Source organism: Anopheles moucheti, chromosome 2, assembly GCF_943734755.1.
Source record: "Anopheles moucheti chromosome 2, idAnoMoucSN_F20_07, whole genome shotgun sequence".
Taxonomy (NCBI): Eukaryota; Metazoa; Arthropoda; class Insecta; order Diptera; family Culicidae; genus Anopheles; species Anopheles moucheti.
In genome coordinates this window covers 93,879,920-93,895,771 of record NC_069140.1, presented here as the reverse complement: position 1 = coordinate 93,895,771, position 15,852 = coordinate 93,879,920, and the positions used below count along the sequence as shown (strand labels likewise).

The following is a 15,852-nucleotide window of genomic DNA, read 5'->3' as shown; positions in this document are numbered from 1 at the left end:
CACGACAAGATCCGCACGCCCTGAAGGAAGTTTAGTCGAAGGGAAGGGGCGAACACTACCATTGCAACCGGTTCGGATCTCTCCGTATACTAAAGACAGTTGAGCTATGCTTAATCAAAATAGTGAAAATACCTATCGCACTACGGTGATCTTAGCTATTTGCAGACCCAGTGTGCAAAGGACCACTTAAAGTGAGCAATTCTGCAGGATCAGCCCGAACACTTCCAGCAGTAACCGGCACGGGAATGTTAATGGGCAATGACAGACCGGCACGGCAATGTTTGTTTCGATCGGAATATATGTTTTGTCTAGTTTATGTTCGTAGCAAATCAAACTGACAATTCGTGTTACCTGGCACCGGGCCGCATGTCGCACGTCCATAGCTGTTAAGCTGTAAAAGTAATCGTACGATCATCATCTACCTACGTAAGAATGGAATTAACATGCCTAACGACGTATCTCGCTCAATGGCAAAAAAAGAGCTCTAGTTAGAAAAACGGTTTTAAATGATTTAACGTCACACGTTCATGCTTAAGTTTGATGAATGTTATAGCATTCGAGAAACCGTTCAATTAATTCTTCACTACTTCCGAACATTCTAAACCCATTAACGAGAGAAGCTTTTATAATGGAAAGTGAATGCTTCGCTATGAATTAAACATATTCACTTAAGCTGTTTTACTTTAAAATATAGATCGAATAAATAAATTCGTCTGTCGATTCTATCAAACCACGCGTGGCTATCGATCGTTGTTCGGCCAAAAAATCTCCACAAACGATCGTTCCGTTTGGTGGCGTAATCAAACCCCATTAGGCCACACACGCCCCGGTCCACGATCGGTAAGAAACATCAAAGATTCTACTGCCACAGGCTGCCCAGCGAACCGCGAAATGTATGCAGATGACCGCCGGGCTCCGATCGTGCAAACAAAACCCAATGAGCCATGGCGAATTTAAGCGTCCGCCGTACAATGAAATGTACCGTGTTTCCTTCTGCTTGAAGGTTATTATGCCCAGGTGTCTCTCTATTAACTTTTTTTTTTTTGTTTTGCTATTTGTTCGGGTCGTGCGTATTTAATTGACTTCGGTGCCATATTTGTATATCCAGCACGGCACGCACTCGGAGTGTCGTGGAACGAAACTTCCAAAAAGCTACAAAAGAGGAATCGCAATTGTTCAATATTTAACTTCGTCCTCTCTCTACGCTCGAATCAAAATAACCATCTCTGGATCTCTGGGTTTTAGCGATATTGCATCCCCAGTCTCGGCTCTGCTTGAGGTCGGAGTAATAGCGAGTCACCCAAGCACGTCCTGAAGTGACAATAGCTGACAGGTTTGGGGAGTTCCTGGCATGCGGTGCGCGGAAAACTTATCTACCCTCCAGCGAACGACATAATCAAACGGTGAAATTAAATCTCAGTCACTCACGCCAAACCCCAACCGGTGCTCACCTTCACACGGCCCGCAACGCATTGAGGTAATCATTCGGCGCGACATTTGTGTCGCGCTGTGTCGCGCTGGAAGAGAATAAATCATTTCCGTACCATCCACGGGACACCTGGAACGCACCGAGTGGAGCGTGAAGAACGTAGATCCGGAACTCAGACAACCCGGGCGGAGATCTTGCCAGTCAAGTGGAGTCACCTGACACTGGAGGTGGTTCGAGACCTACGTCTACAGCGGGGTAGATGACGACGTCGGAAAACATGACCGCCCAAGGGGTTTGGGTGTACTACGGCCGTAGGCACGTGAGCGTGTTGCCGGCAGGCCTGACAGTTTCCAAAACAGGCGTAGCATTACTAACCTTTTCAAACAAATCTTCCAAGAGTTCACCCAACGAGGGACACCCACAATAACTAATGGTACTGTCGGAGCAGCTTCTTGTCTAACGTTGTTTTGCATCAAGATTAAATCACGACGGCATCGTCTTATGCATGTGATCCCAAGCCAACCTGAACCAGCACACACATGCCCGGCCCAAGAATGTACGAATGTGTCACCTCGATCCATCTAGTTAGCTAAGGAGGTCGGCTAACTATGATGGCTCTCTGTTTACGCTCCGCAACTGTCTATTGTTCAATTCCATCGTTTGTGTGCTTGCTAAGGTATGTTTATGTCAAACTGCACCTTCGCCATCATGTCCCTGACATGCGTGGACGTGACATTGTACTATCTTCGGCCCATTATATTCTCTCCGTGCACAGGTACTCTTCTCCACCAAACCCATGTACAACATCGGCACAACTCCAACTTAATCTGGCGCATTAGATGGCACACACTTGCGTAAAGGGCAAATAGCCAATTTAAGGAATAAAGGAAAAACAAAACTGCCAACAACACTGTTTTCCCCACGTGACTCTTCCGATGTTCCGACAAACCAACACACACACCGAGGTTTCAGCGCATGCAGCGCATTTCTTGCGCCTTTCGATGCGTAAAGCTGTCCAACGGTCGGTTCGTATCTTCTCACTCATTAGCTGTTTGTTTTTCTTCGCCTCGGTTAGAACTTTTCCACTCCTTTTTTTTTTTGTTTTCGCCCAAACTGTTCCCCGGAGGAGCTCATCTTACTGTTGCGTTTCCTTTGAACCTCGAGCGAAGCTGCTGTTCCGTTTGTTTCGTGATAATTTTTCAATTAATATTCATCGGCCGAGTGCTCGGGCCCAAAAAGGCGGCAAAGCCAGAGACCGCTCTTTTTCGGGCGAACGAACCCGATAACTTGGCCCGATGGTTGGCTCTGAGGTTGATCCGACGTAATTTGATCTGAGTTCGGCCAACTGGAAACGGTACTTACACGGGATTGACCTCTACCCGTCTGCTCGGAGTGCATCCATCTCCAACAGTATATCGTGCTCCAATAGAATCGGCGAAACATTGAAGAATGAAAATTGTTAAAAATTTCATCGTAAAAAAACAACTTTTGTTCCCCATTTTCACTGCACTGATTGGTATCCACTCTTCCACTCATCTCGCAGCCACCATCGTTCCATCGTTGCGTCGACGATCGGGCATTAGAACAGCTTGGATCAATTAATTCTAAAGAAAGAAAATTCTTTGCCGAAATAAAAAAAAAACGAAACGTCAGAGAACGCAAACGCTGAGAATGGAGTTTTCCCGTTCGAAACCAATCTTGCACCCATTGTTATCGGCAATTTTATTACACTTTGTCTACTCTTTTTCATTTGGGGGGGGGGGGGGGAGGAATTCTCATCGGAAAATTGATCCCAAAATCTCGCACTCACAAAAAAAAAACACGGAGTGCACCCAAGTGTGGTCATTCTGTCCGCGAGAAGCGTGAAGTAAATATTTGGAAAGTGATCGTGAAGAACCCGGCCGCACGTTGCGACCAGCCGTTTACGCTATACGATCGGTGGTGCTCCGCGTGGAATTAATCTTTTTTTTGATTCGTTCGATGCGTTGCGGCGATCAACTCGAATAAGGTCACTTTTGTTTACAGAAATTTAAGATTTCGTGTAGCTTTTTGTTCCAAAAACGCATCGATAGCGGCCATCAAGTTGCTTGAAGTTGAAGCGGGAAGAATGTAAGTACTTCTTTAACACTTCGGTATCCGGTGTCCCAGTTATGAGACGGATATCTTCAACCTATAACACAAGAGTTTGGACATTATAATATGACATTTGAAAATTTCGCCATTTTAAGTTGTCTTGGGGTTGTTTCTCAAGGTATCTTTGGACATTTTGGGAATAGAAATGTCAACTCATGAAGTAAAAGAAACAATTCACAAAAATTACAAAGATTACTAAAACACTCCATAATTAAAAACATCTGCCCATCAACGAATAGCTACTTTTGTCTTAGTGGTTTGAAAAAGATTAGAATTACACAACATGAATGGTTAAGCCACCTAATGAACAAAATGGCTATCATTAATTGCAGAATTAAGATGTTGGATCTTTGCAAGGATTTTCGTAAGGACATCAAATTGTTATGTCTATAGTCCAAATTTTCCATTATTAAATAAAAAAAATCCCAAATAGTTCAACTATAAAAAATGGCTTTATAAACATTTTACACTAGAGCTACCGAACCAGTCATTTTGACTGTAACGTTTTATTTTCATCATCCTAATTCTTGAGGTAAAACAATTTTACCAGTGTTAATGCATGACTTTTACATATCTTTTCTATAGCATGAACTCAAAAATGTATTAAAACACAATCCAGGTCTTCGAAATTGTTTGTAAAGTGACAAATCATGAAAATCGCTTAAAAACACTTCGTACTTCTTGAGTTAAATAGAATTAAAAATTTGTGACAAATTTTGCACCGATCCAACCCCAACCAAAAGCAATTAAACCCCTAAAAAGGAATACCCCGCCACGAATTGAGATCTAACCGCGGGTAAACAAATTATCCAATTATACAGATATAAATCACCGTTTACTGTTAAATTACCGTCACAATTATCGCCCGACCGACCATGTGTGGGGTGTACAAGGGTGCCACCAAAGCGTTGCAATAAAAAAAGCAACCGGTAAGCTGTAAACGGTACGCCAAGCAGCGCCAAGCTTCCAAATGTAGATGCAGTTGGGTGCATTCACCACCATAATTAGATGCTATCATCATCAACGCCCCAAAAAATGCACCGTGCACGAACACCTTGCGTTGAACCGTATCGTTCGCATAACATTACCCACTCCAGGGTGACTCCACGCCGCGAAAAAGCTCCTCAGACAGCTTCCTATCACTTTTTGGAACACACGGACATTTGCGGATCTCGCTCGGTTCGATCAGCAGCCCAATGTTATGCAACAAAGCACCGCAGCACATTAGATCACAAAGCCATCAGGTGCGTCTCCGGATCTGATAATGGAACGTTTTGTGACGGAAGGAAAGGGGAAAACACCGATTGATATCGGGGGGTTTTTTTTTGAGCAAAAGATTAACACCCCAAAATGGTATCCGTAACGATTTTTGTGTTTTGTTTTTGATTGCCACTTTTCTGCCGTAACATAACTGGCGCAGCATCCAACCACATTAATTAGGCGGCACAGTTTTACGAAACCAATTCAATTACATAGCAATATTAATTAAGCAATTAACACTTTTCCTCTCCGACCGTTTATGCTACTCCCCTCCGAACACAAACACACGGCACCCCCTACAACCCCTTTACAAACTCCAAGCGCATCCAAACATGGACAACACTGCATCTAATGTTGAAGATTTGCGATTGCTTCAAATGGGGCTTGCAGCGTAAAATGTTCGTACGCACGCGAGACTAACAAAAATTGCGCTGAAACCGATACGGCTTTTGTATCTTTGCCGATGCACCGTGTGTTGCACCGCGGGTGCAGCAACAGATCGCAGACAGATTCGCTTGCGGACAAACGGAGTGCAGCAAGGCACGCGAAGATGTGCAAAAGCGGTGGGAAACTGTGAGCAGCGCAACAGCAAACAAAGCGCATAAACTAACATTAGCTCGAGCGTGCAATTACGCAGCGATCAGCGAAAAGATGCAGCGGAGGGAGATGCATTTTAGTTTTTCACCCAGCGCGACGAAATGCTCGCATCGGCGCAGCATGCGTGCATGCGTACGTCCATCTTCCAGCCGAATGCAACATATTGCCTCTATGTGTGTGTCATTGAGTGTGTGTGGATTTTTTTATCCTTCCCTAACCGAACTCATCAGCAAGCTGTTTAACAGTTCGATTTGAATGTAACACAGCAGGGCGGCACACTGTGTTGTTTGTCTTCCAACCCCTCTACGGATGGCATTAATAATGGCTCGAGTTTCGGAGTTCGCTAATCTACGGCTTTTCCATCTTCCAGCTGCGACTGCCGGGTCTGGGGCGCGCTTGGAAAAGCATAATTACTTACAGTTGCAAGTTTGTTCCCAAGATTCTATCGGCGCCGGGTGCTGCCTCAAACAGAATTCTGCTGCACAGTTCTGGCTGCGCATCGTACGCATCTGAAAAGCGCGCAGAGCACTTCTTCGCAAGATGATTACAATCAAAAGTCACCAATAAGTGCGTGTGCATTGTGTTTGTAACCCATTGGGACTCCCACGGCTAATCAACCGAACAGCACACGAAGGAATGTATGCGCCCGCTTACTTGCTTGTCCACTTCACGATGAAGACATACGATTGTTGTTGATTGTTTGCATATATATATTGCAAGCCTGCACCGACCGACCGACCGGGTTAATGCACTCAATTGACGTGCCGAGCTAATGGTGGGGGTGGAAATGGGGGGGTGTAAATATATTTATCTCGCCCGAGCACTCTTTCACCATCTGATGTAGCTGGAGCTGGAATGATCAAAACAGAACAAGCGCAAAGCAACCCCAGAACAAGCTCAGCGCACAGAATCATTACCGAGCGTGCACGCAAGCCTTCCTTTTTTTTCTACTGAATAATAAAACATGCATTATTTAATTCACTCCATGCAGAAATACAATCTCTAGCGTTATTTTCAATAGCAGCAGCGGTAATGAAAACTTTTGCTATAATTTTATAGCAAAACAACTTTTTTCTACCATATGAAACAAAATACAAACTGCATCTAATTAGTGCGTCTTTTGCCACTCACTGCGATGGTCTCCCATGGTTTTGTCAGACAAAATGCCACCATTTAAAATTTGTCGCTTTCCCATAAAGCATGACTTTCACCCTCCGCCGGCAGAAGGAACAACATCTACAGCATGATTTCCCACTTTGGTTTCCCCGGCCCCGATTCGGGTGCTCTTGTTATGCAAACAATGACGGGACAAGGCGCCCCCAGGCGCTGAACTTGCGGAAACTCGCTAGCAGTTGGGGAGGGAAAAAACATTAAAGCCAAATAATACTACCGCAACACAAAGTCCCCCTCTGCCGGGACGAGCGGCCGTATCGAAACCAAATGCAGCATAAAATTTATAGCAATTAATCACATCCTCTCCGACCGATCCTGCGAAATAGCGACTGCTGTGCGCTATTCTTTTGTAACAGATTCAAAAGCAAACAAACCCAATCACCTTTTCGCTATTTTAACTGCAGGATAATGAAGCACGGGGATCAGTCGCTTGTTTGCAGAAGAGATTTAACGAGAGGAAGGCTTTCGGAGTAGGGTTCTTACTATAAAAGATTGTTGTATTTATAATGGGAATAGAATTAGAAGAAAAAAGGCACGCGAAGTTACAAAAGGCTAGGGCAGCGTTTTCCCATTCACGGTGGCACACACAAAGCTACAAAATATTTTGTTATTTCATACAGGAAAAATCATCCTCTCCAACGATCAGGAACACCGACACACACACACGGAACACGGGCAATGGCGTGCGTGAACAAGCGAAACAATCGGCAACAACAACAAAAAAACGCACAACACAGCACCCAACATTCGTGGGCGCACAGAAGCGTAACGATTTAAGTGGATTTTTACGTGCATTTTCCCGTTCGGTACGCGCGAGATACGACGAGGCATTCATGCGCAGGGCTGACTCCAGGGCTGATTTCCTGTGCGGTACTGCAGTGTAGCAGCCACGTCACCGTGTGCGCATCCGGGATGCAGTCGGAAAATATTTGACTACAAACAGCTCACCGCCCTTTTTTGCGTTGCGTTTCATAAAGGTGCGTAAACGCCTAGCTCCAACTCCTCTTATTCGTTGCTATAAAACACATTTTTGTTGTCTATATGTTAATGATGGTTAAAAACGCCCATCACAAAGAAACTGTCTCCCAACCGTGACGAACACTATTCTACGCACATCCAGAACGTTCCACACATCATCATCAGGTGTGCAATAAAATGTCGGATTGGGTCGGAATATACATTAAAATTCCGGTACCGCACGGTGGTCCCCTTTTTTGTTTTGGGCAAGCCCTACCCCGAAAGAAGCTCTCCCCGGATGAGTCACAGCACGGTGAAACAATCGACTGCCAAGATATACACATAGACGCAGCTACGGGTCCTAAATATGGCCTGTCACAGTGAACGAGTTTGCGCGGGCGCCAATGGCTTTCGCGGGCACGTGCGTTCGGGAAGGTTGCACACCATCGCCGAAGCCTTTCTGCTGATGCGTGTCCTATACCTGTTCCTTCTGCCCTGGAGCGCTATCCATCCATCCAACGCCTGGACGCTACCTCATGCGCAACGGAATGCCACGCGATGCCACCCCCCGTGGGGGGAAGGCACACTCTTGGAGCTGTTCGAGATGGTGAAGCTTAATATTGATTGGGCTGCCTTTGCTATTTGGAAAGAAACTTCAATGATCGACGAAGCAGAACCTGATCTTTCCAGCAATCCTCGCGCGATAAGATCAATAATTTGATTTCCCCCTAACTAAAAGCCATCTTGAAGATGATTCTACCCGTACTGGTGGGCCTTCATTATTAGACCTTTCTAGTTCCAAACGCGCGTCTGACTTACTGACACCAAAAAAAGATCCCTCCTTCCCCAAAAAAAAAACTAGGTCCAACCATTTTGCGGTAAAAATTGCGGCCACCAGAGAAGCTGTTTGTGTGGCAGTCTCCATGACCGTCTCCACACCTGTAAGTCTGCGGGATGGGGCTTTGGAGATGACCACGTGCGACATCTAGCTTTCAAGATGCGCTACATGCAGCGCGACAGATGCCAAAGAAAGGCGGTGCACATTATTGGTAGATTATGCCTTCCTGTCATTTTAATTTTCTTCCGCGCTCGAGTGACGGACGTGATCACGATCGTCGAAGAACGAAAGATGCGAAGCGCAAGAAGGAAACCGCCGCTGTGCCCATTTGCAAACACGCGTCCATACGCATGCAAACCAAGCGGCATGAACCGCCCCGAACAGATCGTCAGCGCGCCAGCAGGTCGGCCAATTTCACGTACGAAATTATCCACCACCGCGTCGTTGTACGTCATTCGGACATTCGGGTTGCAATCATACATATGTACCGGGCCGTGAACGAAGCGACATCAGCTTTTTTTTTGTGCCGACCTGTAATCAGTTTGACGTCGAAGAAATGAAGGCCTGGACGTTGTCAGGCTGGAGGACTATATGTTCCACATTTAGCAACGGTTTATCGGTATCATCGGTTCTTCCTAGTCGCTGGAGTTGAATTCTCGTTCTTCGCGTTCCTCCATATCTTTACCAACTCCGTTGGGAACTCTCCATAAGCTGGCAGAAGGATTCGGTCGGGTCACCCATTGATTGACAGTAATAACTGTGTTATTGTTATGTTTTACCAGCACCACCTTCGTACGGAAAACAATAACGTCCAACGGTGAAATGACGTGAAAATAAGCGCTGATAGTCGTAAGATCGTGATCGAGGAATATCGTTTGAGATAGCTCAACGAGGGGGAATTTCGCTCGAGGATAGGACAGAACTTTCTACCAACATTCACCCCCAAAAAGAGAGAAGGCCAGCTGTTGCAGACGAGCAAGCTGGAGAAAGGTGTTCTTTCTCCAGTTGTTGATACTGTTCGATTCCGTTTGAAGATATACAATTCTTCAATGTTCTCCCCAATGTCCAAAAGGATGATTGTTTACACAAATTAAATCGATTGGCTATATCTCTGTAATCCAACAGCATACTTGAGTAGGAGACTCAAACAAACAAAAAGAATAGAATTCTTGCCCATTCTCAACGTTTCGTCAACTATCACTTCCACTTGGTCTAGAACAACTGTGCACATTCCAACCTTCTGTCAATGGCACCACCGGCAGAGAGTGGACAATCGGCAAGCCAAAGCTAATCGATCAATTCTTGATGACTTTTCCGGTTCGTCCCATGGGCCCACCACAACCATTCCCTTTCTGTTTGCCTTTTCCTGTTTAATTTCACATTATTTCTGTTTTCCTGAAGTGGATGGGCAATTCTACAAACCCATTCTCCACTGTTCTGACCAAAACCTCCCCCCCGGCCTTACGGCATTCGCTTAGTTCGTGGCGGATGTTGTCTACATCCAAAAGCCTTTCAGCGTGGAGATGCCTCACCTACAAGCCCATAAGCTGTGGTTCGCTGTATCGGACGATGACAGCGGGCTTCGTACGTGACCGCGGCTCTAGAACGGATGTTTCGGTTCCTTCACGCTTGACAGATCCTGCTGTCGTGGCGCGGTGACTTGAAGCGCGTGATGGAATTTTGTTGAAGTTAAGCAAAAACCTCTGAAACTGAACGATCGTTGTTCGGTTGGGCATGGAAGCTAGTAGCACAAGAATAGCACACTCAAGAACAAGAATTAGCACTCAGAATCGTATGTGAAACTTTCCAACAATTTGTAAAGATGTTTATCAGCTTCGAGCTTCGGGTGATCAGCGATGTAGAAACCTCATAAAATAGCCTTAATCATTGCGAATAACAATCGCCATCGATAGTAGAGTTGTTATTCGCAATTTAAGCGTACGTACGAGTGATACGATCACTCAAAGAGTCAGTGGTATCTTCACCCAAAATCCCGAAACAGCAACGGTAGTGCACGGCTATTATTCGGTGCCTTACCTGGCATGCTTTGACATGGTTGGGCCCGGAATTAAAATTCATTACCCACTTGATTTATAAAGCGCTGTAACACGATAGCAAATCGTGTGTGGAGCCGAGCGGTGATCGGTCGAGCGGACCCCTTCGATGCTTTACGATCCATGCCCCATGGGTACGGGTTATGGTCCGTTGCACCGAACCCTACATCTCATTAAAAACATGTTTCGAACCATCGATTTCTTAATTCCACCAGCCACGGGTTGCATCGGATTTTGTTTGCGCGCCCGCAGGAACCTTCTGCGCCGTGCTGCATCTCGTTAAGGGTTGGTTGGAAGAATTTCCATCTTTTGGTCAATGTAAATATCCATCAATGTAGTTCCACCGCACGCACGTGAATGAAGGATGCAGGTGACATAGCAGCAGAGAATTGTCGTGTTGGAAGCAAAACAAAAATGTCATGCTGTGCGGTGGTGATACCTCCGCAGGGCATTCCTATTCTGGACGACCGCCCGAAATCAAGTGGCCGTACGTCAACATTCCATTCTGGGAAGTTAAGAACGGTTACACACCACAAACACCCCAAATATTGAGAATAGCTGAACACTTGGGATGCTTCGTTGGAAGCGTTGGAAGACGAAAAGGAAAGTAAAACCCGCAGAATGTGCACCATCATACCATCATAGGCATGATTCACCTGTTCCCAAAAGCCGATCGTGAACCGACGGGAGACAGAGCTGTGCTGAAACCTGCTACAAGTGCACATGAACTACGCGGAATGGAATCGTGCACGATCTCGGCCACGACCGGGCCGATGCAGAGCCGTACACCCTAAAATGGTGTGGTAAATCTAAATTCTAGACCCAGGGAAAAATTATACTTGCTAATTATAATGCTAAACCGCGGGTGAAGAAATGTGGCCCTCGCATTCACGCACTACTGCTGCTGCTGCTGGAGGGAGTCGAACGAGCGGGGTAGAATTTTCCGCTCGACGGTCACGGATTGATGAGTTTTCAGACCATAAAAAGATCTACCGATGGTGAGCTCGGGAATGAGTTACGATTTTAGATGCGTTGCCCATGATGGAACAAGCATCACGCACTGGCTGCTTTCTTGAGGGAACTACCATCCATTTGGTCTGATTCAATCTGCAAGACGCCCGTCAAATCTTGACCTATCTTTCCATTTTGGCACTTTACGCTTAAGTTTAAGATTCTTGAAGGTGACTTAACGCCTTCTTTAAACTAGCAGCAGCAGGAAGGGTTTTGTGGATCAATCATGGGTTCGACATTGAGCTTGATGCTTCTTTCGGCGTACAAACACACGCGGCCCCAAACGAGGTGTCTATTGTTTCATAATTTATCTGCCCTTCAGATGAGCTTTTTATTGCTACGCTCAAACAAATAAACAAACAAACGGCTAAACAATCACAGTTAATCAGCCCTGGCAGCTAAAAAAAACCCCGGCCACCGTGCGTTTCCAGTTAACCATTTTGGTGTCGTCGGCGTGGAGAGGAACGAAACATTTTTTTTTGGAACAGGTAATGAACAGGTCTTATGCAGCAATTTAAATGATGGAAAACGGCTCACCGGGGATGGGGACGGCCCCGGAGCTGCGGTGACGGTGAGATTACGATAATGATGCAACGTGCCGTTAATTAGGCTTCATTCGACGTCAGCATGTCTGCGGGGTCTTCGGTGACTGTGGTGAAAAGCGAAGAACACACACGGCCGTGCGTTGCACGACCATCAACAGGCTGATAATGTGTCACATGCGTTATGGTTATGTCTCACTTGCAAGCTTGGTGTGACGGCGACACCTCGTTCCAAACAGCATTCCCACTAATTAGATACCATTTGAATGCGTTGATACTGGTGCAGCTGGTGGCTGTGTGTGTGTGTGTGTGGTAGTTGTCTTGCGATTTTGCGTCACTTTATTTGCAGCCAAAAAATGCAGTTCGTCTCCTGTCACCTTCACAGCTCCATTTAGAGACCGTACAAACATGGTTGAACTAAATAACTTAGATTGGCCAAGAGTTAATCAACGTGTCGTTGGTCGTTCTATTGTGTAAGTGAACAAATACCAATCGAACGATTAAATTAAAAATATAATAGAGCATTAAAAAGTTTTGTATTAAAGAGTTATCCATAAATAAACAAAGGGTTCTCGATAGTGGATAAAACCCCGCATAAGCCATTTTTAATGTCTTGAGCAAGAATAGAAATAGGTAATGTTATAAAATATGCCAACACCTTTTGCAATGCTCAACCCTTCAGAAGAGCCAGTGAAGGAATGCTTTCTGGAATGTAACGATCTTAAGGGAATGCCACAAAACATTAAACCAGCTCCACGCTGCAGGGCTTCAGAAGAACGTTAAGCAATGAGAGGATAAACTTAAAGACACCCTCTTTACTCCCAATTGCCCATCAACAACGAGCTCCCCCATTACAAGGTGTGAATGACTAGGTCACCCGAATAGCACCGGCGATTTGGTGGGAAACAAAAACCCACCCCACCATGTCTAGCACCCTCATACCGCCCCGGGAGGTCACTAGAAGAAACCAACCGATTCGAGCGCATCGTAAGCGAAGCATCTCTGGGTTGGAGTTGGTCTTTAGGTGCCAAAGTGTGAAGTCGATCATGGGTGGTTTTTCTCGCGTTGAAAATCGTAGATCGGCAATCGACGGCGGAAATCTTCGTCGATGGAACGCCAAAAGGTCATTGCGTGTCGGGGCACATCTTTAATGGTCGTACGGTCGAGAGATGGTGCAAACCATTTCTGAACCCTTGATGTGTCAATCGGTCAAACTGGTGAGCTGGTGGGCCAAGCGAACGAATGAATGGATGGGCTGTGTGACCCCATCCGTCTAAGGTCCGCACGAGATCGAACGTGCCATCGATGGACTGAAAAAAAAACTCACCAAAAACTTGACACTCCGAGGCAATGATAAATTGATTTAAACGTCGTAAGCTTTCTTTTCTTCATCCCAAATGTCCATCTCAAATTAATAATGTGTGAAAAGCAACAAATCGTGACCATCATCGTTCGGGCGATCGTTTCTACTCTTTCGAGCAGAAACGCACTTCGGGACAATATGTTCGTGCAATTGTATTAATCAAATTATGCAATTCAATAAGGTTGGGGTTCCGTAAGGCACCCACCATCAAAGAGACTCGTTTCCTGGTCAATCATAAATTTAACAGATACAGTTTTGTCACTTTTATGAGCAAATTTATGTAACCACCCCAAACACGCTATGATGCTAGTCACGCTAAACATTTAAACATCCCCAACCAGAAATAATCCATCCGTTGGGTTATGAATCGGAGAGACGATGTGAGAAATTAGCGTGATTTACGACGCACACATAAAATCTCGGTAGAGGGAGAAAGGAAAAATCACGTAGAACCATTAATGCATTTGGTGCGAGGTCCGCCGCCTGGCCCTAGAACCAACGATGGGAAACTGGGCGGAAAAGTGCACCACACATTGGATAAAAGTCAATTGACAGACATATCGCATCACTCAAACACTGTCGCGATGGCCAGGGCGGCACTTTATCCTACCGCGTATACGTATATGACATTCAAGTTTTGTTTGATCCATTGCTTATGGCGGAAGCGCATAGGGTCCCACCAAGATGTCTAACCGTTTGTGTGCAAAGATTTACACCCGAACTCTGGCCTCTACAGCGCTTGAAATAGAATGTAGACCAGTGTGCAGCAGTACGTGCCGCAGCGATGCGGCACACCACAATCAAACCCATTCTATCTCGAGGTCCGTGACGCAGCGTGTCGGGACGCGAGTTGACGGCGTAAAGACCCCAATCTTTGGAATGATGAAAAAACAAACAAAAAGGCACAAAACCTCGTAAGTGAATAAAAGACTCCATATTTGTACTCACCTAAATCACTGTCACAGAGTACCATCATGCGGCGTTTTACTTTTGGAGCCCTTCTGGACCGCTGCTTGTATTCCAGGGAAATCGGTCGCAGTTCCTCGCAATGGTGATGGCTTTCAATCTTCCACAAATGTCGGCGACAACTTCCGACTTTTGCACCGCTTCAGACGCTGATGTCACACACCCGATGTTAAACACCAGAGTCAGTGGAGCTGTTTGGTGACTAATCGGTTCAGCGGGTATTGGGAATTCTGCACGACTTATGTCTCCAACAAACTGCTTGACTGGCAATCCTTGCCGACCGCACGGCTATGTATGGTGGGATGATGGAAACACACTCTACGCTTGCATGCACAACACACTAAGCAACAAACGTAAGAAAACCCGACAAGCAACAACGCAAATGCAAACAAACAAACGAAACCCGAAGAAAACAGCACGTAAACACACTCCAGTTCGCAATGTGGAGCTTCTTACCGCCCTGTGACACTGAGCGGGCTGGATGCAGAAGCTCCTCGGAAATCGCGCAACAGTTACCTCCAGAGACAAAAAGCGGGGGAAGATGATTCACTAGGCCGTACGCCCAGAAGCCGATGTGGTTGTGGGTTGCTGCTCCTGCTGCTTCGCCCGATACCGTCCGCCAAGGTTTGCCGTGGTTTGCCTCGAAATCAGAGCAACAAGCACTGCACTTTTTGGTTTCGTAACCGTCAGCAGTACTGCAGCCCATAAACGGTGCGAGAATGTCGCGGGGCACAAGCTTGCCGCGGATTAACGCGGAGTGTTTGTTGTTTGCTGATCTTGGATGAATCTGACACCCACTGGATATAGGTGATGAAGCAACCGTCAGCATCAGCTGGAATTCTGGGCCCGTCGCGGGGTGCTCACTAGTCTTTACGTTGTTATAGGCGCGATCGTCTCGGTGTGGATCTTGTCTTGGAGAATTAACTGTTGACGTTGCTAGAATTGATATGACGCGCCTTGTGTTTTCAGACCAGATTGCTCAGCTCGGTGAGCTAGAACTCGATCTCTTTGAACAGTCCTTGTTGTACCGAGTTCTGGAAAGAAAAGAGAAGAAGAAGAAAGAATAATCAGTACTTGGCAGATAGGTGAGCGGAAGCTTTTGAAGTCGTCCAAAATTATTCAGACCTATTCCGTACTGACAGCAACTTTGAGGTTGAAATACGCATTAGGGTAGTGGATGACAATCGGTCTTTCTACAGGCTACTGAAAATATCAGAGTTCCAGTACTCACATACGCCTCTGAGACATGGACGTTGTCCAAAACTGACGAAACTCAGTTCGGAAAATGCTCCGAAAGATCTGCAATCCCGTATGTGTGGGAGGGCAGTAGAGGATCCGGTACAATGGCTAGTTCTAGGAGTTGTACAACGAACGCAACGGATTATACTCGCCAGACTCCGGTGCGCTTTCAATGACACTGGACAAACCAGCCCGTAAAGTCCTTTCAGGTCGTTAGGTAAGTGGTTCAGAGGACTCTCGCAACAAGTCAAGACCGCGAAGAGGTTGTACCGCCGGTTAAGTAAGCGAGT

At 46.0% G+C, this 15,852-nt stretch overlaps 1 protein-coding gene across 1 annotated transcript in view; it reads right to left on the bottom strand.

The window, feature by feature from the left end:
• Positions 1-14,834, bottom strand: part of LOC128305408 (uncharacterized) — a 53,798-nt gene extending 38,964 nt beyond the window's left edge. Inside the window, exon 1 of the mRNA XM_053042843.1 lies at positions 14,306-14,834. Coding sequence (XP_052898803.1) covers positions 14,306-14,333 — 28 coding nt within the window. The 5' untranslated portion in view covers positions 14,334-14,834. The remainder of the gene's footprint in view (positions 1-14,305) is intronic.
• Positions 14,835-15,852: the final 1,018 nt, after the last annotated feature.